At 42.2% G+C, this 22,157-nt stretch overlaps 1 protein-coding gene across 1 annotated transcript in view; it reads right to left on the minus strand.

Moving 5' to 3' along the window:
• LOC120928900 (vomeronasal type-2 receptor 26-like) overlaps positions 1-22,157 on the minus strand; it is a 55,040-nt gene that overhangs the window by 26,786 nt on the left and 6,097 nt on the right. The window contains exons 3-4 of the mRNA XM_040340011.1: positions 16,854-17,145; positions 6,908-7,690 (exon numbers count right to left, since the gene is read on the minus strand). Of these exons, the coding sequence (XP_040195945.1) occupies positions 6,908-7,690; positions 16,854-17,145 (1,075 nt within the window). The remainder of the gene's footprint in view (positions 1-6,907; positions 7,691-16,853; positions 17,146-22,157) is intronic.

Here is a 22,157-nt window from a genome sequence, read left to right on the forward strand (position 1 = left end):
TTCAATCTTTTAGTTATGGAGAGCCTAGCTGTAGGCAAAACATGCATAATAATAGATCTTAGGTTGGCGGGTATGTTCTCTGTTAAGAAGAGCGAGTTCAGGATTAGGTTTTATGGTTAGCTCTGTGATTGCTGAAAGCATTTTATGTATTGATCTCCAAAAACTATGAAGATGTGGACCATGGCATATGCATCAAGGTGTCAATTAAGCCGCAACTTTTCCAACAAGTGTTGTCTGGCGGGATAGCACATTTTGACACTGTATAAGGGATTACGTTCCATCCCAAGTGATTATTTGACACATTTCCCAGTAAGTGATGCATTTGAAATATGCATAACTACAAGTAATGGCCTTCAGCCATTGCGTATCAGTGAATGAGGTATGGAGTTCCCTCCCTAATTTAAGTAACACAGATGATTTTCTAAATAGACATTTAGACTGAAGTATGTTATACAGAGTGGTGATAACCATGTGTGTTGTTGCAACTTTGGTTCAGAAAAGCAAGTATTCAGTAGGGTTGTCCCGATACCACTTTTTTAGGACCGAGTACAAGTACCGATACTTTTTTTCATTTACTTGCCGATACCGATTACCGATACTTTATTTTTAAATGTGTCCATGTGTCCCCAAATGCAGCCTTGTGTCCCCAAATGCAGCCTTGTGTCCCCAATTGTGTCCCCAAATTCAGCCATGTGTCCCCAAATGCAGCCATGTGTAGCCTTGTGTCCCCAAATGCAGCCTTGTGTCCCCAATTGCAGCCTTGTGTCCCCAATTGTGTCTCCAAATGAAGCCTTGTGTAGGTCCCCAGTGGCCTACCCGTGTAGGCAAAGAGAGAGCCCCCCCCACCACCGCCACTGCTGTCTAGTTGATCAGCGCGTGGGGAACATAACAGCTTTCATTTCAATAGCTGTATGTTCCCTGCCGCGCGTCGTCATATATAGCCCCTCCCCCTTGTCCGGGCACTTTGATAGACAGATCACCCGTCTGATCAAGGTATCCAATTTTACCACAAACAACTGGGAAAACATATTGACTTGAGTACAAGCCTAGGGTGGCCATCTGCATGCCTCACTGTGCCTCACTTTGCCTCACTGTGTCCATGTGCATGCCTCACTGTGCCCATGCCTCACTGTGCCCATGCCTCACTGTGCCCATGCCTCATTGTGTTCATGCCTCATTGTGTTCATGCCTCACTGTGCCCATGCCTCACTGTGCCCATGCCTCACTGTGCCCATGCCTCACTGTGTCCATGACTAGACGTTTAACATGGGAGTCTATGGAAGGGGTGCCCGGCTTTGAAAAATAGGTGCTCCCCAGCCGTAGGTCCCCCAGACAACAAACTTTGCACACTTGTAGAGGAAGAGTGGGGATACATGTGTGCCGGTACCGGGTCCCCAAAGTCTGGGAGTTCAGGCGCAAGAAGGTGACTCGAGTATAAGCCGAGGGGGGCATTTTCAGCACAAAAAAAATTGCTGAAAAACTTGGCTTATACTCGAGTATATACGGTACTTTCCCCTTTGCATCATTAAAAGCAGTTTTAGCATTCACATTCACTACTGCTCCCAGCAGACCCACTTATACCAGATGCTACTGTCTTCAAATCCTCCTCCCCCAACATACTCTTTTTAGGCAAAGGTCTCCCACTGCTTGTTACTCTTCCCTGGGTTTCAGTCACACCTTTTAGGCCCCGTACACACGAGAGGATCTATCCGCTGGTATTTATCCGCAGATCAGTTCCAGCAGATAGATCCTGTGGTGTGTACGGCCCAGCGGATATTTATCCACAGATTTTTTTCTGTACAGACTCACCGGATCAATCCGTCCGATCACCTCCCTCGCATGCGTCGTAATGATTCGACGCATGCGTGGGAAGTCTTTTATTTCCAGCGTCGCGCATGTCGCAGCGGCATCATCGCGGCGACGGCGCGACACGTCACCGCGGATGGATTCCGCACGGATTTCGATCTGATGGTTAGTACAACCATCAGATCAGAATCCGCCAGAGGATTTATCCGCGGGAATGGTCCGGAGGACCGTTCCCAGCGGATAATCCTCTCGTGTGTACGGGGCCTAAGATGTCATTTTCCTTTCCACCATTTTTTGCATACCTCCAGCTAATAGAGAGGTCTTCTGATGAAGAGAGGCCAAAGTCTTCTGATGAAGATGCAGCTCAGGATTGCAAATCAGATCCCTCAGAGAGATCATCGCCTAGGTCATCCCCAGATTTTCCCATCCTCACTGGGGCCAGGCAGTAGATCTGGCCCTCTAGTATCTGGATAGAGATAGAGATACAGCACAAGCAACCACCTCGGGTGCCAGAGACTAATGTGACTAGATCAGTTTCCTTTGAAGAAGGGGGCCTGTTTCAGTAAGGACAGGGTACTAGCGCTGCTGCAGGAAGTGCGTCAGGAGAGGCGCAGTGTAGATGTCTTCTTGGATGTCTTCTGCCGCACTTTATACCATGTCTTGGAAGACATTGGAGGAAAGCAGGAGAAGCATTGTATAGATGGCCTGCATGTCGTTGCAGTATCTGCATGCAAAATTAAGTGGTGGGCCACCACCAAGCAACCCCGCAATTTTTTTCAGGATCCGCTAATGCACCCCAGGACCTCAGCAGCGCTAGTACTTCCCTCTCAACATCAGCCGCCTTCTCAATGCCAGCCCCCACCTACCCAGTCCCAGACCTTCTTTAATCACCCCCTGTCAGGAAAGGTTCCATCCGCTGGTATTATCTATAATTTAGCGTGCAGTACTGAGGTCCACCAGCAGGTGTCTCCTGGCAGTTTGGAACTGTCAGGGGAAATTCTCCCTGCTGGTGTTATGTCATCTTTGGGCCACAGTACTTGCATCCACCAGCGAATGGATATTGGAATTATGGAGCAGATTTTACCTTCTGCAGTCAGGCATCACCTGAGCTTTTTAGCAGGTAATAGTATAAATACCCGGCAAGTGCACACACACCTTGCCCTGGTATTGTCCTTGTGCCCTTACCTGTAGCCTGTTTACCTGTTATCCTGATCCTGAACCCTGATTCCTGTATCCTGAACCTGTTTGTATCTGTTCCTGTATCCCTGGATCCTTGCCCTGCAGCCTTGTATCCCTGGATCCTTGCCCTGCAGCCTTGTATCCCTGGATCCTTGCCCTGCAGCCTGATTCCTTCCATCTTATCCCTGTCTGTTTACTCCTGGCTCCCCCATCTGCTGATCTCCTGTTTATGATCCTGGCCTGGCTTGACTACGATTCTGGTACTCCCTTTGCTATATATGCTGGTTGGTTTACTATCACTGTTTTGGTTGTTTGGTTTGTTAACTTTGTTTATATTGGTGGTGTATTCACACGGGCGGGAATCCCGTCTGGAAAAAAACTTTGGTTTTCCCGATGGGATTTCCGGCAAGCCTTGCCAAGCCCTGTGTACACACAGCCATTCAAAAAACCGCCATTCTTTTAAATGGCCAGAACGCAGTGATGTCTTTGACTATGACGAGCCTGCGCTCATCACATTTGATGCCGTCGCCACCATCTTGCTACACCCTACACTGCCCTTGTAAGCTAAAAGTTAAAAGTGCGCCAAAGTCTTTTCAAACATGCGCGGGCTTACGTGGAACAGGTAAGTATACACACGGAACGGGTTTCTCGGCAGGAAACACAGAGCAGGTTCTCTATATTTCTTGTTGAGATTCCTGGCAGTTTTCCCACAAGAAACAAAACACACGCACGGTTTTATCGGCAAAAAGCTCACCCAGCAGCTTTCTTGCCGAGAAAACTGTACGTGTGTATGAGGCTTTATATGCATTTACTTTAACCTCCCTGGTGGCATGATTATTTCAGAAAAAAGGTGCTGAAAGCGGTACCATTATTTGCAAGGTAATTGGGCGTTTTATACTGTAGGCCTGTAATTCTTAGGAATAACTCTCTTAAATTTTTGTATGACGAATTTCCCCACAAATCGCTATCGCACAATTCTGCAAGTGATTATAATTTATTATCACTGTTTTTTAGCTGCTCTAAACCCATTTTGGACAATCTACAGTTTGCAGGCAGAAAGAACAGTTTTTATTATATAAAAGAACAGGTAGGGCACTGGGCAGACCACTAGGGACAAGGGGGGTGTGTATTTTCTACATACAGTACTGTAATCTATAAGATTACAGTATACTGTATGTATAGTGTTTGTTTACCTTTTTGAATTTGGCGCCGTTCTCCGCTCCCGTACGTCGTAAGGTCGCAGGGAACGGAGATCGGCGGCACACAGAGGCACTGTGTGAATCGAGCGAGGTCCCGCTCGCTCACACAGCGTGGTGGCATTGCTGGATCCAGGGACAAGGTAAGTAAACCAAGCCTGTGGATTCAGCGAGGCGAGCCCGAGTCTGACCTGGGGTTACCGATCGTAGCCAAAAAATCTCACCCTGAGTCAGACTCGGGAATACCGCCAGGGGGGTTAATAAACTTACTTACTTTCACCTATTTATGTTTGGGCCTCCTCTGGTGCAGTCCACACAGCTCTGGTCTTATCTGATACGTGACACCCCCACTCCTCACGTGAGTTTCCTCCTCCTTCTCACCATCTACCTCTTTCCCATTTCTATCCCAATCCCACAGTTACCTAATTTCATGGCCCCCCACCCCAATTTTGGTCTTGTACGCCTGCCTCTACCTACCTACTCACACCCTGAAGCCTCTTGAACCACATGCCCAATCCCCACATCGAAACCAAGGGGATAATTCATCTAACACATACCAACAGCTTTAGTCCCTAATTGTTCTTGCCCTGTTCCATATATCACTCTCAGAGACAATGAACAGTCACTTGTGTTGCTGTTTTTTTGTTGTTTATTGGGGTACATCACTTGGTTGCCTTTTAACTTTTTCATCGTGATCACTTTTTTATTTTGTTATCTTTTACTGTATGGCAATTTTATCTAAATAAACCTTAATTGTTTTTTTTTTGGCCTGCACCATTGGGAGCATTTTTCTTTTTCGCTCCTCTTTCTACACTTATTGTGAGCTCACACAGATCTACATTGGCATTTGCCTGCTAGCGGAAGGAGTGCTATCTCCATGTTCCAGTATATCGGACAACTCTCTACAGGATTGTTCCAGATTCCTTTGGAAACCACGGAGATCCCCCACCTGCTTTGATCCAGGTCTTTGAGACCCCAAGCCCGTTTGACCCACTGTTATATAACAGATGAGTCCATCAGTTGCGGTAAGAGTACCTCATTTGTTCATTATATGAAGAATTTGCGTATTTCAACAGTCAACTTGTAACTCCTGTATCCTGTGCCAGTTCTTGGGAAGGATCACTTCACATTTTGTTTTTACAATGGACTTTTACACTGTCTATTGAAGCCTTTTTGGCATTCTTAATACGTCATCTCTTTTTTTTCTTTTTTTGCACCGTTTTTGATTACCAATTATTCACATTGTGGTACAGTATTATTATTCATTATTGATAGTTTAAGCGCTGCACTATTTATTCCATATTTGTGTTTTACTTTGTTTGAGTGCTAGCAGCTTTTTTTATCATTTGGGCTTTAGCGCAGTTTTTTCCCACATTTTTACTACATCAAAGGCAATAACCGACATCCGCGCAAAGTTCAGATATTTTTCCAGATGCATGTGTAGTTGGGGATAGAAACTGGAAGAGTACCCCAAAGTACCCCAAAGAGAAATTTGGTGTCATAATAAGATGCATCCAGAAATGACGACAACGGGTGCTTCTCTCCTCCTCCAGATGTTTCCTTCTCTGTAGCCTCCATAAGGCAATCAGCAGGATGGCCTCATTGATTTTCAGAACAACGGGATCCATTACAGCATTCAAAAACTCATATACACTCTCAGATGCTCTCTCATCTCTCTCTCCAGCCAAAATAAAAATAATTATAATACACTTGATGTTATATAGAAACTTTAAAGGTAGCTTCTCAAATTGCTTTAAAAGGAATACACCAGACAACATAAAGGAGAAAAAAAGGACAGTTAAATTTGCCCCCCCTTCCCCCTGCCCCAAAGCACCCACCCCCCCATGTTGAGGGCACATGGCCTGGTATGGTTTAAGAGGGGGCGCTTGCCCCCCCATCCTGACCTGCCTGGCTGCATGCTCCGATAAGGGTCTGCTATGGACTTTTGAGGGGACCCCACGCCGAAGGGCCTGGTATGGACAGGATGTAACCCTACGTTGTTTTTCTCTTTATTTTGTAACCGTGAGTCATTTTATTTATTTTTTGTTCTTTAGAAATGTCAGTTTTGCTGTAGCATGTTCTGTATATGCTAAAACTGTGCCACTTTACAGAAACGTTAAGGGGGGCCCCCAGGCTCGATAGTTAAATACATTTTTCATTTTCATTGTTTAGGCATCATTCAAAAAAACTTAGTGACACATGATGACAATTATACAATTTCCTTGTTCAGACATGAGATCACAAAGTCTAGCAGAGATAAGTCTCAGAACCAATTTTCTGAGTTATGGTCCAATGCCAAAAGTTGCAAAAATGTATATTTCCTTCTCCGTGTCCTCTCCCCCTATTTTTCCTTTGAGATAACTAAAACAATCATTAGTCCATTCCCTCATGTCAGCATGCTAGGTGTGGTCCTGGACTCAGACCTCTTTTTTTGACCCCACATCCAATCACTGTTCAAATTTTGCTGCCTCAACTTCCCTAACATTTCCAGAATGTTACCCTCTTTCTTATCAATGTCACCACCAAGATACAAATTCACTTGTTATCCCTCAACTTGACTATAGAAACCTCCCCCTCATTAGCCTACCTCTACAAAGGTCATCCCATCTATAGTGCTGCCACTAGACTCAACTACCTTACCAACAGCTCATTAACCAACAATCCTCTTTACAAATTCCTCCACTGGTTTGCGCTTACCCAACACATACATTTCAAACTAACTTTACCTGATAAAATCTGTTAATATTAAAACTGTGATTAAACTTGTTGAAAAAATTTATGGCTTCAGCCATAGCTTCTACTGCAATAAATACTCGTAGAGAATCTCCGAAAAGCAAAGTTTTGTCAATTACTGAAACAAGGACTCTTAATATATTCTGTCTAGAAATAGGAACGTTTTGAAAATAAATATTTTTTCCATTTTGAGTTGATGTTATATTGTAAAATGTAACGATCAGATCATCCAATAGCTGCCCAATTTGTGAACGACTTGTCAATACACTGACATCAAACATAGTTTCATCTCTAAGAATTTGTGGATCAGAAAACTGTAGAGACAAACTTGTTATAAAATCTAAGAAAAGAGTTGTTATTTGAATTCCTTCTAAAGTCCAGCCTGGGGGAAGGATAAGAATATTGTTTATATTGATATGAGTGTATGCAGTAAGGTATCCTCGAGCATTGCTTGTGAAGAAACCACAAAGTATTAAAACATTACATCGTACTTTACTAAGTGTGTCTATCCACTGATCCATTGTAGCTGAATTTGTTGCCATTCTTTTTTCAAAAGCCACACAAATCTCCAGGGAAGCCAAATGTCTCTTCAGAATTTGCGCTTCATTCTCTCCGGTGTCATCATCTGATAAAAGTATTCCGACCCAATTCCAGCCAAAATATTTCACTAGTTTGGCAATTGCTAAATAATAGACATAATCATTCTGAACGGTCCTGAAAACATGCGGGTAAAGGTGTCTGTCACTTAATGTGTAATCGGTGGCCCCATAGGTGATCTGAAAAGAAGAGAATTAACTATTATTATAGTGTTGATATATTTGCAGATTACATTCATATCCAGATGCCACTAAAGCCGCGTACACACGATCAGTTCATCCGATGAGAACGGACCGATGGACCGTTTTCATTGGTTAACTGATGAAGCTGACTGATGGTCCGTCTCGCCTACACACCATCGGTTAAAAAACGATCTTGTCAGAACGCGGTGACGTAAAACACAACGATGTGCTGAAAAAAACGAAGTTCAATGCTTCCAAGCATGCGTCGACTTGATTCTGAGCATGCGTGGATTTTTAACTGGTGGTTGTGCCTACTAACGATCTTTTTTTTCCCATCGGTTAGGAATCCATCGGTTAAATTTAAAACAAGTTGGCTTTTTTTTAACCGATGGTTAAATAACCGATGGCGCCCACACACGATCAGTTTTGACCAATGAAAACGGTCCATCAGACCATTCTCATCGGTTGAACCGATCGTGTGTACGCGGCATTACATTATCATTTAAGACCGCGCTGTACAAATATTTAAAAATGCAATTGATCTTTCAGATTAAATCAGCTAAATACATCTGTTGCCTTATAGTTTTTTGGGGTAATCTAAATTAAATAGCTGTATATATATATAACGAAAGAAGTGTAATGAAGGCCTACAAAACACCTCCCAGCGCCAACACTGAATAAAAGCTAATTACAATAACCTAATAACAGATAACCGCAGATGACAGATGATCTGTATACTACGGTAATGGGAGCAGCCGTTTAAAAAAATAAAGACATAATAAAAATGATCACAATTAAAAGAGCATGAATGCACAAATAATAAAATCACAAACAGCGCTGATAGTGACAGTTCTAGTGTAGATGCCCAAGGCACCACATCTACACTTCAAAAATTGTGTGAAGAAAATCAGTAGGTAGAGGCAAAAGTTCCAAAAAAGAGTGTGGTCCACTTTAAGAAAGGACAGACAGTAAGCACCTTCCACCCGAACTCCTCAAGAGACACCACGTGGGACACAATAAGCCCCCTCTGGGGTACGCACTCACCAAAAAGTAAATAATACAAGGCGATGTATGTGTAACTCCAGACTGATAATAATCCTTCAAGCAGGGTGATCAAACACATCTTTTGGTAAGAGCAATTACAACAGGGGTGTATTTAGACCCTGAATTATCTTCACGAGTGGTGGTTCTGGTGGAAGAGGATGAGCATTTCAAGCCGTTGAGATCTCTTTTGCTATTCTTTGAACACGGACTCTTGTTTCTACTGTTTCTTACTTTTAGTACACTGCTAGGTTCCTCCTAGGCATGCAGTGTGATTACAAGCTCACAGGCTCCGACACAGCTCCCTGCGCGCTCCGAGTCCTCCCTCGCCTCCGGCCGTGACGTCACGCGGCTCACGCTGCTGGACTATACCAAGAGAGTCCCTTGGTCCCTCAGTGTACTAAAAGTAAGAAACAGTAGAGACAAGAGTCCGTGTTCAAAGAATAGCAAAAGAGATCTCAACGGCTTGAAATGCTCATCCTCTTCCACCAGAACCACCACTCGTGAAGATAATTCAGGGTCTAAATACACCCCTGTTGTAATTGCTCTTACCAAAAGATGTGTTTGATCACCCTGCTTGATGGATTATTATCAGTCTGGAGTTACACATACATCGCCTTGTATTATTTACTTTTTGGTGAGTGCGTACCCCAGAGGGGGCTTATTGTGTCCCACGTGGTGTCTCTTGAGGAGTTCGGGTGGAAGGTGCTTACTGTCTGTCCTTTCTTAAAGTGGACCACACTCTTTTTTGGAACTTTTGCCTCTACCTACTGATTTTCTTCACGCAATTTTAGAAGTGTAGACGTGGTGCCTTGGGCATCTACACTAGAACTGTCACTATCAGCGCTGTTTGTGATTTTATTATTTGTGCATTCATGCTCTTTTAATTGTGATCATTTTTATTATGTATATATATATGTTGTAATTATGAATATATTTCATTTAGCGGGCTGAAGATATTTCATTTAGCGTGCTGAATATATGTCATTTAGCACAGAGGAAAGCCATTTTGTTAAGACTAGACTATGTGGAGCCCCAAGATTGTAGAGACAATTCCATTGTGTTAAACCCACTTTCTGTGATTGACCCCATGCTGTGATGTGCAATGAAGATAGCCCCCACCCTTTAATCCTGGGAACATTCAATTTAATCTTCTGCCCGATTATAGTCAGCAGGATTTGCGTGAAAGGGGGCTGACTTATGTAGTAAGGCCTCCAATCCTGATCCTAGCTAGGCCAACCAATGAGACATCAGCATAGAGAGATATACTCCAGAGGGGAGGAGAAGGGAGGTCACTTTATGGAAGGATGGCCTGCAGGATGGTTCTAAAAGGGTAATTATGGAAAAGGGCCTCTGGTGCCTGTAAATAAATATGTCTGTACTGTAATGTTTTAGAGGAATACGCTCTGTATCCCTCCATGTAAATACTTTGGCCCGGATTCACAAAGCACTTACGCCGAAGTATCTCGAGATAAACCGCCCACAATCTGAGATACGCCTGAAAATAGGCTTCCTACGACCGACGTAACTTGCCTACGTCATCTTCATATTTACGCTGGGCGCATTTTCCGCTCCCATTTATTTTCTATGCACATATGCAAATGAGGGAGATACGCCGATTTACGAACGTAGTTACGCCCGGCGCATAATATACGTGGTTTGCGTAAGTCGTACGTCCGGCGTAAAGTTATTCCCCATATAGGAGGAGCAACTCATGCAAAGGTATGGACCAGGGAACACAAGCCGTTGTATCTTTTGTCGTTTTTTATGTTGTACGTGAATATGACTAGGCGTAGGTTACGTTCACGTCGTAGGCAGTGATCCGTCGTATCTTAGGGAGTAGTTCCGACGTGATTCTGAGCATGCGCACTGGGATGCGCCCACGGGACGGTGCATGCGCCGTTCATTTTAAGTACTTCTATGGTGCTTGGCCCATCATTTGCATGGGGTCACGCCTCATTAGCATGGCTCACGCCCACTTCCACCTACGCTGGCTTACGCCGAGGAAACCCAGTGTATCTTTAAGAACGAATGGGAGCAAGTGCTTTGTGAATCCAGTGCTTGTCTCTGTGCGCTGCGCCGGCGTAGCGTAAAAGAGATACGCTACGGCGGCATAAATATGCGCCGATGTATGTGAATCCGGGCCAATGTATTTTAAACTACTATTTCCTGCTTCGTCAAGGAGATAGATAGTATGGCCCAGATTCACATAGAACTGTGGCGGCGTAACGTATTGTAGATACGTTACACCGCCGCAAGTTTTCATCGCAAGTGCCTGATTCACCAAGCACTTGCATGAAAACTTACGCCGGCGGCCTCCGGCGTAAGCCCGCGTAATTCAAAGGGGCGTGTGCCATTTGAATTAGGCGCGCTCCCGCGCCGGACCTACTGCGCATGCTCCGTTTTGAAATTCCCATTTTTCGAACGGCGACGTGCGTAGCATACTTTCGTATTCCTGGATGTCTTACGCAAGAACAACATTTTTTTACATTTCGACGTGGGAACGACGGCCATACTTTATACAGCACATACGTGGGCTGTGTAAAGTTAGGGCAGCTAAAACGACGACTAACTTTGCGATGGGAAACTAGACTAGCAGCGATGTAACAAATGCAAAAAAACGTTGCGGATCGCCGTAACTACTAATTTGCATACCCGACGCTGGTTTACGACGCAAACTCCCCCGAGCGGCGGCCGAGGTATTGCATCCTAAGATCCGACAGTGTAATTCAATTACACCTGTCGGATCTTAGGGCTATCTATGCGTAACTGATTATATGAATCAGTCGCATAGTTAGGAAGACCCTAAAACAGAGATACGACGGCGTATCAGGAGATACGCCGGCGTATCTCTTTTGTGAATCTGGCCCTTTGTGTGTTAGATTAGACTTTGTATAAGCTCTAATAAATGTTTATTCTATTGAAGCTTTCACTTCTGGTCAAAAGAACTCTTATTTAACCCATATCATATCTTTGAGATATTAAATCTTAAATATATAGATTTGAAAAGTAATACATCCCATGTGCATAAAAACAAAGATATTCAAAGTCTTACAGAAACCGGAGTAGTCAAGCCTGCCCCCTGCCAGCATGCTGTAGAGAAGGATCTTTTTTTCTTTGAATTGAAACAGTGGTCTGCCTGAAGATGTACAATTTTCCTCCTGTTGTGTCAGATCTATAGCTCTCCAATCAGCAAGGGTCATAAGTATTTATGCTAAAATTTAGACTTATCAGTGGGTATGTTGGACCTCATTCAGAGAACATTGACCCTTTTCTGCAGCAGGTTGGTGGGGGACAGGCTTCTGTAGGCAAAATTATGCATAACCAGAAAAACGATACAAATCAAGAGACCTGACATCACCCTGACTTTACTTGTGATTGGCTTGCCCTGGATCACTGATTATGGCTAGCCATAAAAGCCAGTGTAGCACCCCCTGTCCCCCAGCATCAGGGAGGGCTGACATTTCACCTAATGCTGTGTACGCATGATAATTGTTTTCGTCGGAATAAACTCCAACGGGTTTTTCCAATGGAATTCCACTCAAGCTGTCTTGCATACACACGGTCACACCAAATTCCGACCACCAAAAACGCAGTGACGTACAACACTACGATGAGCCTAGAAAAATGAAGTTCAATGCTTCCGAGCATACGTCAAATTGTTTCCGAGCATGCATGTTTTTTTCTCCGTCGGAGTTCCATACAGACAAATAGAATTTTCCGTCGGAAAAAAAGAGAACATGTTCTCTTTCTAAGTCCATCGGAATTTCTGACAGAAAAAGTCAGATGGGGCATACACACGGTCAAAATATCCGATGAAAAAAAATCCTGTCTGACTTTTTCCATAGGAAATTCCACTTTCCGTGTGTACGTGGCATTAGGGCACTGGTTCTTAGGCATGGTGGGTGTGGGCGTTTGTGGAAAAGTTGGTGCCAGACACTTTTAGAATGCAAAAAGGTGAGTTTATTACTTACAACAGGGAAGAAATGCGAGAGAGAGGGTTAGGGCACAGGACACCCCAGAACACAATGTCAAAAACGTATCAGACTCCAAAAATAACAGCACAAGTAGACAGCAATACAGAACTGGTGCCTTTAGCCTACACCCAATTTTCTGTATCTATGTAGCCACAGCTGTCTCCTCTAGGGCCTTGTACACACGGCCAGACATGTCCGATGAAAACAGTCCGCGGACCGTTTTCATCGGACATGTCTGCTGGGAGGTTTTGGTCTGATGTGTGTACACACCATCAGACCAAAATCCCCATGGACAGAGAACGCGGTGACGGAAGTTCAATGCTTCCACGCATGCGTCGAATCAATTCGACGCGTGCGCGGGATTTCGGCCTGCTGGTTATACGTCATAACCAGCGGACATGTCCGATGAGTCATACTGACCATCGGACATGTCCAACGGACATGGTTCCAGCGGACAAGTTTCTTAGCATGCTAAGAAACTTTTGTCCACTGGAAACCTGTCCGCTCGGCCAGGAATCCGGTCCGGTAGGCCCTACACACGGTCGGACATGTCCGCGGAAACTGGTCCGCGGACCAGTTTCAGCAGACATGTTCGGTCGTGTGTACGAGGCCTAGCACTCAACTCACAACATCGTAGAGAATTTTCTTGGATCAGTACCTTCTTGAGGTTTCCCCAGCCTCTTCAAAGTTCCCAGCTCATGAAGCATTTCCTCTGGTACTTCCTCAGAACTCCATCCCTCTCAGCATGCCACCGGCAACAAGAGGTGTTTGCTCTCTCGCAATTTCCTCTCCCATGGAGGCAAGTATGACATGTTTGTTATTAAAAAAAAGGAACCTTTAGTGTCACTTTAAGACCCTTTAGCAGCAATAGTCTGGAAAATAGAGGCAATGGTGGAGTGCACGGTGATTAGATTTGTCCTCACACTGGATCAACAGGTATTTTTTTGTATCTATACTATTGAATACCTTTCAGTGGTATGTTCAACAAAACAAAACGGACCAAATGAGAAAAGCTAGAGTGTCAGTAACCCCCCCCCCCAAAAAAGACCCCCCCCAAAACAAACAAGAAACAAAGCATGGCCTCTACAATAAATGTGTCTGCCATTGTGTGCCTTCTATTTTTTTCCATTTCGCTTGTAGGCATTGTGAAGCCCACAAGCACAGACTTCCGGGAAGCAGTGAATGCTTGTCTCCTGGCATTCACAGCTCTATCTCACGCATATGCAGTGTTGACAGCCGTTGTGACGGCAATCACCTGTGTGCCCTTTTTTAAAATGGCGGAAATAGATCCGCCCTTGTCACGTGACCGACTTGATGAATCACGCGACAAGTGAAATCTAGAGAGATTTCGATGGACAGCAATCAGCATTGTCTCCTGGGAAGCATGACACTGTGCTCCCAGGAGACATCCCAGCAAACAATGCAGCGCTGGGGAAAAGAAGAGATATGCCTACTCCAGTGGGAGGAATACCCGGAAGTCCACCTTTACAGAGCTTATTAAAGGTATTTAAATCATCACAAAAAAAAACAACATATGTACCGTATATGTATATGATTCACTGATCAGGATAAGCTAATGTTAATATTTTGGGTGAACCTCTGCTTTAACTTTAAACTAAAATACCAATTTACAATGATCTGCAGGTTTTTCTACATTCTACAGTGTTGACACCACCTGTGAGGATGTTCCAGGTGTCTACTTCTTACCCTGTTCTCTGTACAACTTGGGTAGGGGGTGGGACCTCTGCCCTGTATTGCCATCACTTGTGTAAATGCTCCAGGAGTCTAAAGTACTTATATCTCTGAAAGGGCCTGGTGGAGAGCAGGACCTCTGCTCTGCTGTGAACAGTAACGATAGGAGAAGACACTGAAAATCAAATACCCCCTACTCACCCCATCAAACACTGTTGTTGGCGAAGTAGGCAATTTGGAGCCTTACCCAAGGTGTGTAAAAGTGTAAGATTAACAGTTGCACTTCCTATTCTATAGCCCAGGTATCACCACTGTAATTGGCAGCCACTCCCAGGGGTCTTCTTAATTCTCTATCCCTAGCTCTCCAAGTAGTAGGAGAAGAGGAGACTGAACAGTCACATGAACATAGACCAAAGCCCTAAAAAGCTAATTGCATTGGATTTTAATTCTGAAAAATTTAACAAAATCCTTAGTGATTGTGCCAGCTGTGTATTCATTCATTAAGTGTTCTTGCATAGCAAGATCACTTATTGTTATTTTTAATTGTTATGCCGCGTAATTTCCGACAACAAATATTCGATGTGAGCTTTTGGTCGGATATTCCGACCGTCTGAAGGCTCCATCGGACATTTGCTGTCGGAATTTCCAACAACAAATGTTTAAGAGCTGGTTCTCAATTTATCTGACAACAAAAGTTCTTGTCAGAAATTCCAATCGTGTGTATGCAATTCCGATGCACAAAAATCCTACACATGCAGAAAAGCCGCACTGCCTATTGAACTTAATTTTTCTCGGCTCGTCGTAAGTGTTGTACGTCACCGCATTCTTGACGTTCGGAATTTCCGACAACATTTGTGTGACCGTGTGTATGCAACACAAGTTTGAGCATCAGAAAAAAATCCACAGTTTTGTTGTCGGAATGTCCAATCATGTGTACGTGGCATTAGAGTTTACATGCACTTAAACTTTCAAAGACTGGCATGTTTTTGTTAGACGTGCACACTGAAATATTTTGTTTCGGAATTTCGTTTTCTTCCAAAAAAATTATTTATTTATTTTGTTTTGTTAAAAAATGCATTAGTCTGAAAAATCCAAATTGATTAAGGTCGAATCTGTCATTGAAGGCGTATCGTGTCTGTCGAATGTTCTAAGAAGATTCAATAAAGCAGCTAAACTGTACGACGCCGCAATTGTACATTTCCGGTCAAATGTTCCGCCTACAAGCTATAGAAGAATTCTAATGTTGTATGATACTAATAATAATTATATTTATAATGTATTATTACTAGTCAACCAACATTAGAATTCTTCTATAGCCTATGGGCCGAGCATTTGACTGGAAATGTACGATTGCGGCGTCATACAGTTTAGCTGCTTGTCAACTCTTCTTAGAGATTTCGACAGACACCATAAGCCTTCAATGACAAATTTGACGTTTGTATGTTTTTCGTTGTTCATGTTGAATGGTCTACCCCAACACCGTCTCTGTAATGTTGAATCTTTTCTCTCTATGTCTAATCTTTCCTCTCTATGTAGAATAATCTTGGACTAATAGAGTTAAGGTTAGGCACATTGGACCACAGGTTCGATAGACACAGATTGTTATTGTCAGGGTCATGTTGAATCTTCTATCTATATCGAACTGTTGTAGCAACGAAAATAAAGCATTTTTTTTATGTCGGATCTTTCGGATTTCAGATTCTGCTCATTCGTTTTCTTTTTTTAGAACGATAACGTAAATACCCGAAATTCGGACCAAAATGCATTCGGACGAAAACAAATGCACATGTCTAGTTTTTGTAAAAAATACAGGGTGGGCCATTTATACACCTTAATAAAATGGGAATGGTTGGTGATATTAACGTCCTGTTTGTGGCACATTAGTATATGTAAGAAGGGAAACTTTTCAAGATGGGTGGTGACGATGACGGCCATTTTGAAGTCGGCCATTTTGAATCCAACTTTTGTTTTTGGTGTATCCATATAAATGGCCCACCATGTATAATGTATTTTGATGTCTCTGTTGACTAAGGCCCCGTACACACGAGAGGATTATCGGTCCTCTGGACCGTTCCCACGGATAAATCCTCTGGCGGATTTTGATCTGATGGTTGTACTAACCATCAGATCGAAATCCGCGCGGAATCCATCCGCGGTGATGTGTCGCGCCGTCGCCGCGATGATGACGTGGCGACGTGCGCGACGCTGGAAGGTAAAGACTTCCCACGCATGCGTCGAATCATTACGACGCATGCGAGGGAGGTGATCGGACGGATTGATCCGGTGAGTCTGTACAGAAAAAAAATCCGCAGATAAATATCCGCGGGGCCGTACACACCACAGGATCTATCCGCTGGAACTGATCTGCGGATAAATACCAGCGGATAGATCCTCTCGTGTGTACGGGGCCTTAGAATAATATTACAAAAAAACAAGTAGTATTCACTCACCTGTGTGTATCTGTACAATCCGAGGATTTGGGCAATTGGGATTGTAGTGGATGAATAGCGATCTCCAATAACACCAGTCAGCTTGCCTTGTCCATTACAGGAATAATTAGGAATTGTCCCATTTGGTCCAGACAAGATCTGCAGAACACTCTGTACAGCCTTCCTGGGTTCCAGCCATGAGTCAAATAGATGGAAGCCGAGAGTAATATTTGGTAAGATGTCTGGATCCTTGTTAATATTATCAATTGCAGAAAGGAAAGCTAGGAGGTTCAGGTAATACCCAAGAGAGGGGCTATAAAAAGTTTTTTTTTTCCAAAACAGTAAGTTAATAATTTCTGTATATATGTCAAATATTTTTAAAATATTCATACATGTGATCAGCTTAATATTAAATAAAGAGGAAAAGACTTTTACCCAATACTTCCTGGATGATATATAAAATAGTAGAAACAATGTTGAGGTAATGATAAGTTTTACACAGCATATCGGTAAGTTAAAGTCTCACCACTAGGTGTTTAAACCAATCATGTGGCCTTTTTAGATCCAAAATACCTATTTGTGGACTGTTTTGGTATATTCTGCACAGGTATTGATGAGCCAAACTGCCTTGGGTTCAGTTATTTGGTGAACTTCATTAAAACCAATTAAATAAAACAATTCTCATTATCTGTGCTAATAGGCAAAGGGGTGTCAAAAGGGGGCGGTTCTGCCTGCAACAGTGATTTTTTTAAATGCTTAAAGTGAAACCCTTTAAGTCTTGTAAAGATTGTCTTATTACCGAGCGTTGCTTAGCGCTCACGTGACTGTCCGCTAGTCTCCTCTTCTGTTCTTCTCCTCCCATCTGATGTCAGCAGGGGATACTCAGCCCCTTCCCTGCAGCTATCAGATTGGGAAAGGAGACCGGCGAGCAGTCAAGGAACTCAGAAATAAGGTATTAGTCAGTAGTGTTGAGCAGAATATGCCATATTCGATTTCGCGATATATCTCGAATATATATTCGAATATTCGAGATATATTCGCTAAATTCGAATATTCGTGATATTTTATCGAAATGAAATTATTGCGATTTTTCGCTATTGCGAATGCGAAAATAATTGCGATTTTTTGATAACTGCGGTAGGAGCACTCTGATTGGCTCAGAATATTCGTGATATTTTATCGAAATATCGCAACATGCGAATGCGATATTTATTGCGCAATTTCGAGAAATGCTGGAGGAGCGCTCTGATTGGCTCAGAATATTCGTGATATTTTATCGAAATATCGCAACATGCGAATGCGATATTTATTGCGCAATTTCGACAAATGCTGTAGGAGCACTCTGATTGGCTCAGAATATTCGTGATATTTTACAATACAAAATAATTGCGAATATTCGGCAAATGCGGAAGGAGCACTCTGATTGGCTCAGAATATTCTTGATATTTTACAATACAAAATAATTGCGAATATTCGGCAAATGCAGAAGGAGCACTCTGATTGGCTCAGAATATTCTTGATATTTTACAATACAAAATAATTGCGAATATTCGGCAAATGCAGAAGGAGCACTCTGATTGGCTCAGAATATTCTTGATATTTTACAATACAAAATAATTGCGAATATTCGGCAAATGCAGAAGGAGCACTCTGATTGGCTCAGAATATTCTTGATATTTTACAATAGAAAATAAAAAGTGTTTTGCATTGGTGGTGATTCTTTACTCTATCCATCTGTCACAGCCGTTTGTCAATCAAACACCTTAAAGATTGAACACGTTCATGCTGCATGCTTTGGACTTTTTTTCACTTCACATATCAAAGACATTTTTATGAAAGATTATTTTTCTATTATTGGGACTATATTTCTTTATATATTTGTTTCACTGTGTATTTCACAAGTTATTTGCGCTTGCTTATTTTATAATTTGCCCACATGTCTTGTCACTAGACATATTTTTTATTCTTGTAGAGCGACTCCATTTTCTGTCTTGTATTAATTTATGTTGTATAACATTTTTGAGTTGCTGCTGTATTCTCCCCTTTTTTAAGGTATGCGCAATTTTTTCCTTCTTACAAAAAATAATAATATCAAACATACAAATATTCATAACATACACATACACAAAGCCCCCCCCTTTTGCATCAGAGACAATCAGAGTTCTCCTACCACAGTTATCGAAAATTCGCAATTATTTTCGCATTCGCAATAGCGAAAAATCGCAATATTTTTTTTTTCAATTTGGCAACATAAAAGGATCGCCTCAGCTTAGCTACTCTGCCCAGGGTCTCTAATCATACCAGCAATGCTTTTAGACGTCGATAGGATGTGATCTGTTTTAAAAATCAAATTGAAAAAATGCGAATATTCGGAATTGCGAATATTCACCGCGAAATTCGAAATATAGCGCGATTTCTCGAATATGCTATATTCGAGCCGAATATTCGCAATGCGAATATTCGTGAGCAACACTATTAGTCAGCATATTTTTTATACATTACATCCACTGGGGAGCCTAATGTTATCTAACAGAGGGAACTATGGAACCTTTTGACAGATAATTTTCTTCAAATTATCTTTAATAATTGTATCAATGTTATTTTATTTAATGGAATACAACATTACTTGCACATTCACTCACACACACACATACACATAATTTAATAATGACAAAAATAATAATTACAACAAAAAAAAAAAATATATAAAATGAATAAAATAATAAAAATATTACAACAACAAGATAGGAACATTGATTAAGCTGCTGGACCTGTGTACATGCACTGTTCCCAAGCTAATGAGATTGTTAATACTATTTTAGACATTGAACTGATACCTCCCATATTATTGGTTCTAGCGAATATTTGCATATAACATATATATATACAGCAAAATGTTGGTTCTAATCAATACATACATACATAATTATATACATACAACAAATCAGCTATAGTAGAATAACAGTAATTTTTAAATCTTGTAATATAGAAAACAGTGGGTGCCCTTCCATCTCCCTCGGTTCATTCCCCAGTCTAAATAAAGGGGTGACTTCTTGTAAGTGATATGAAGGCGGGGGCTCGTCCATGGAGGGCAGGTGGGCAGCGTGTGGACAATCCGGGACCACTGAGGCTTGGTGTGCTTTTAAAGAAACAGCGCTTCGTCTGGCCACAGGACATGGCTTCCTCATTGAAAAGTGGTATATATATATATATATATATATATATATATATATATATATATATATATATATATATATATATATATATATATATATATATATATATGTATGTATGTATGTACTACTCTGTGATATTAGAATATACTAAATTATATAAATGATGTATCTATAAACATAATAATTTGTAAACCTTTTCTTTCTCACATATTAATTTATTCCCTGAAGAAGACCAAGAAAGGTCGAAACGCGTAGGGATTATTTGAAGCTTTACAAAATTACAAAAAGTTTACACAACATGAGTTATGTGTAGTTATCCCAATTTTTTTTTTAATGAGTATGTTGTCAATGTTAGGGCCAGAATTGTTTTTTTACGACTTCTATGTAATTATGGAAAATATTTTTGATGTCATTTAACCAATAAATAAATACCAATTTTTATGTAACATCTCTTGCTTTTCAATACTTATCTCAATGCTAAAAAAACCTGAGGGATCTGCCATTAAATACTACAAAAAAAGTGGCTTAACAACCTCTTTAAACAAATCACATGGACCTGATGGGCTCTCAAATGCATATTACAAAACATTTCAGACCTCACAAGTGCCCCATCTCGTTACTCTCTTTGAGGCAGCTGCCACAGCTGCCCCCCCCCCCCCCCTGAGATGCTGATAGCATACATTAAAACAATTACCAAAGCCTGGAAAATAACCAACAACCCCTTCCAATTTTAAAAAGGTGTAAGTGTCTGCGCTGTGAATTAAACTAGTTGTTAAGTGGGCAAAGGGAAGGGAGGGGGGGGAAGGGGAAAGAGTGGGGTGATGTGAACCTGGGAAGTGGAAAACTATACAAACAAAATGGAAGGGACCTTGATGATGATCTATAGGTGCAGTCCTGACTGGACTGTGTTAAAAGTCCATGGTGTAAATACTCCAGTGAGAAACCATATGCATAATGGAAAAAAATATAAAAATAAAAAATATAAAACTAAAAATGAAGATAAAAATAAGGTTTACTGTAGTCCCGGATTAATCCAAGCAAACAAAAAAAAACAGTAAAAACCAGTTCCAGGTGAAGTTGATGGAATAGGTGAATGGTTAAAAGTGAAAACAGAATCCAAATTCAAGTGGGTGGAAGTGTGCAATCTAATCGAATCCACAAAGCATGCAGCCCACACCATAAGTGATCCTGTCAGCTTACCTCCCAGCTGTCACTTAGAGCCAAAAAACAGTTACCAATACTCCAGATTCCTGTTAGGTGGGTGTCACTCTGTAGGATCTCGGTGGTTGGTCATACATATAGGAAGAAAGAATATTTAGTGTCACCTGATCCTCCTGCCACATATAAGGAAAGGGTTTTGCCAAGGTGGGTAAGTGTACACTAACACTACTTACACAATGTGTAAGGAAAGGGTGCCTATCTCCACGAGCGCCAAGCTCATCTCTTTAACTTCTCTCCGCCACAGCTCGAATCCCTCAATATCCTCTGAGCCGATTGCTCGTAGTATGGTGGAAGAAACCGGGGAGGGAGAAGTGAGAGAGGGGGGGGCACATCGCGTAAAACGGTACAACAAAAGTTTAATGAAAACACAAAAGTGACGATAAAAAAACTCACATGGAGCAGTGATGGAACGGTCGCAAATCCACGAGCGCCGCGCTCGTCTGCCGTCCGTCTGGTGATGCTCCCGATTGGTGCTCTGGTGTCCCGACGCGTGTTCGTCACATCACGTGACTTCATCAGGGGATGGTTACTAGAGCACTGTATCATCTTTAAATAGTGTCCGGGTGATTGGACACAGCGGCGGCCATTTTGTTGAAGTCAGCATAGTGAGCTGACAGGCGCTGTATCTGCGCCATTTTCCCTGAGTCAAATAGAAATGTCACACACTGCTGGTCAAGCCAGACAGGGAGGAGAGTGGACAAATTTACAGGGACATGGGTGACATAAGGGCCTGTGTGGCATATGCTGGGAGCGAGTGGATAAAAAGGAAAAGATTATGTTTGTGTATTAGTTTAATTAAAAGGGGCAAATGATAGTACAACTAGGGTGGACGGATGTCAAGGCAGCATACAAACCCTATGGGAAAAACGTCACAGGTTTGATGCACAAGTGCTGCAAATGCTACCGCCGCCATCCGGCATATCAATAT

This window comes from Rana temporaria, chromosome 1 (assembly GCF_905171775.1).
Source record: "Rana temporaria chromosome 1, aRanTem1.1, whole genome shotgun sequence".
Lineage (NCBI taxonomy): Eukaryota > Metazoa > Chordata > Amphibia > Anura > Ranidae > Rana > Rana temporaria.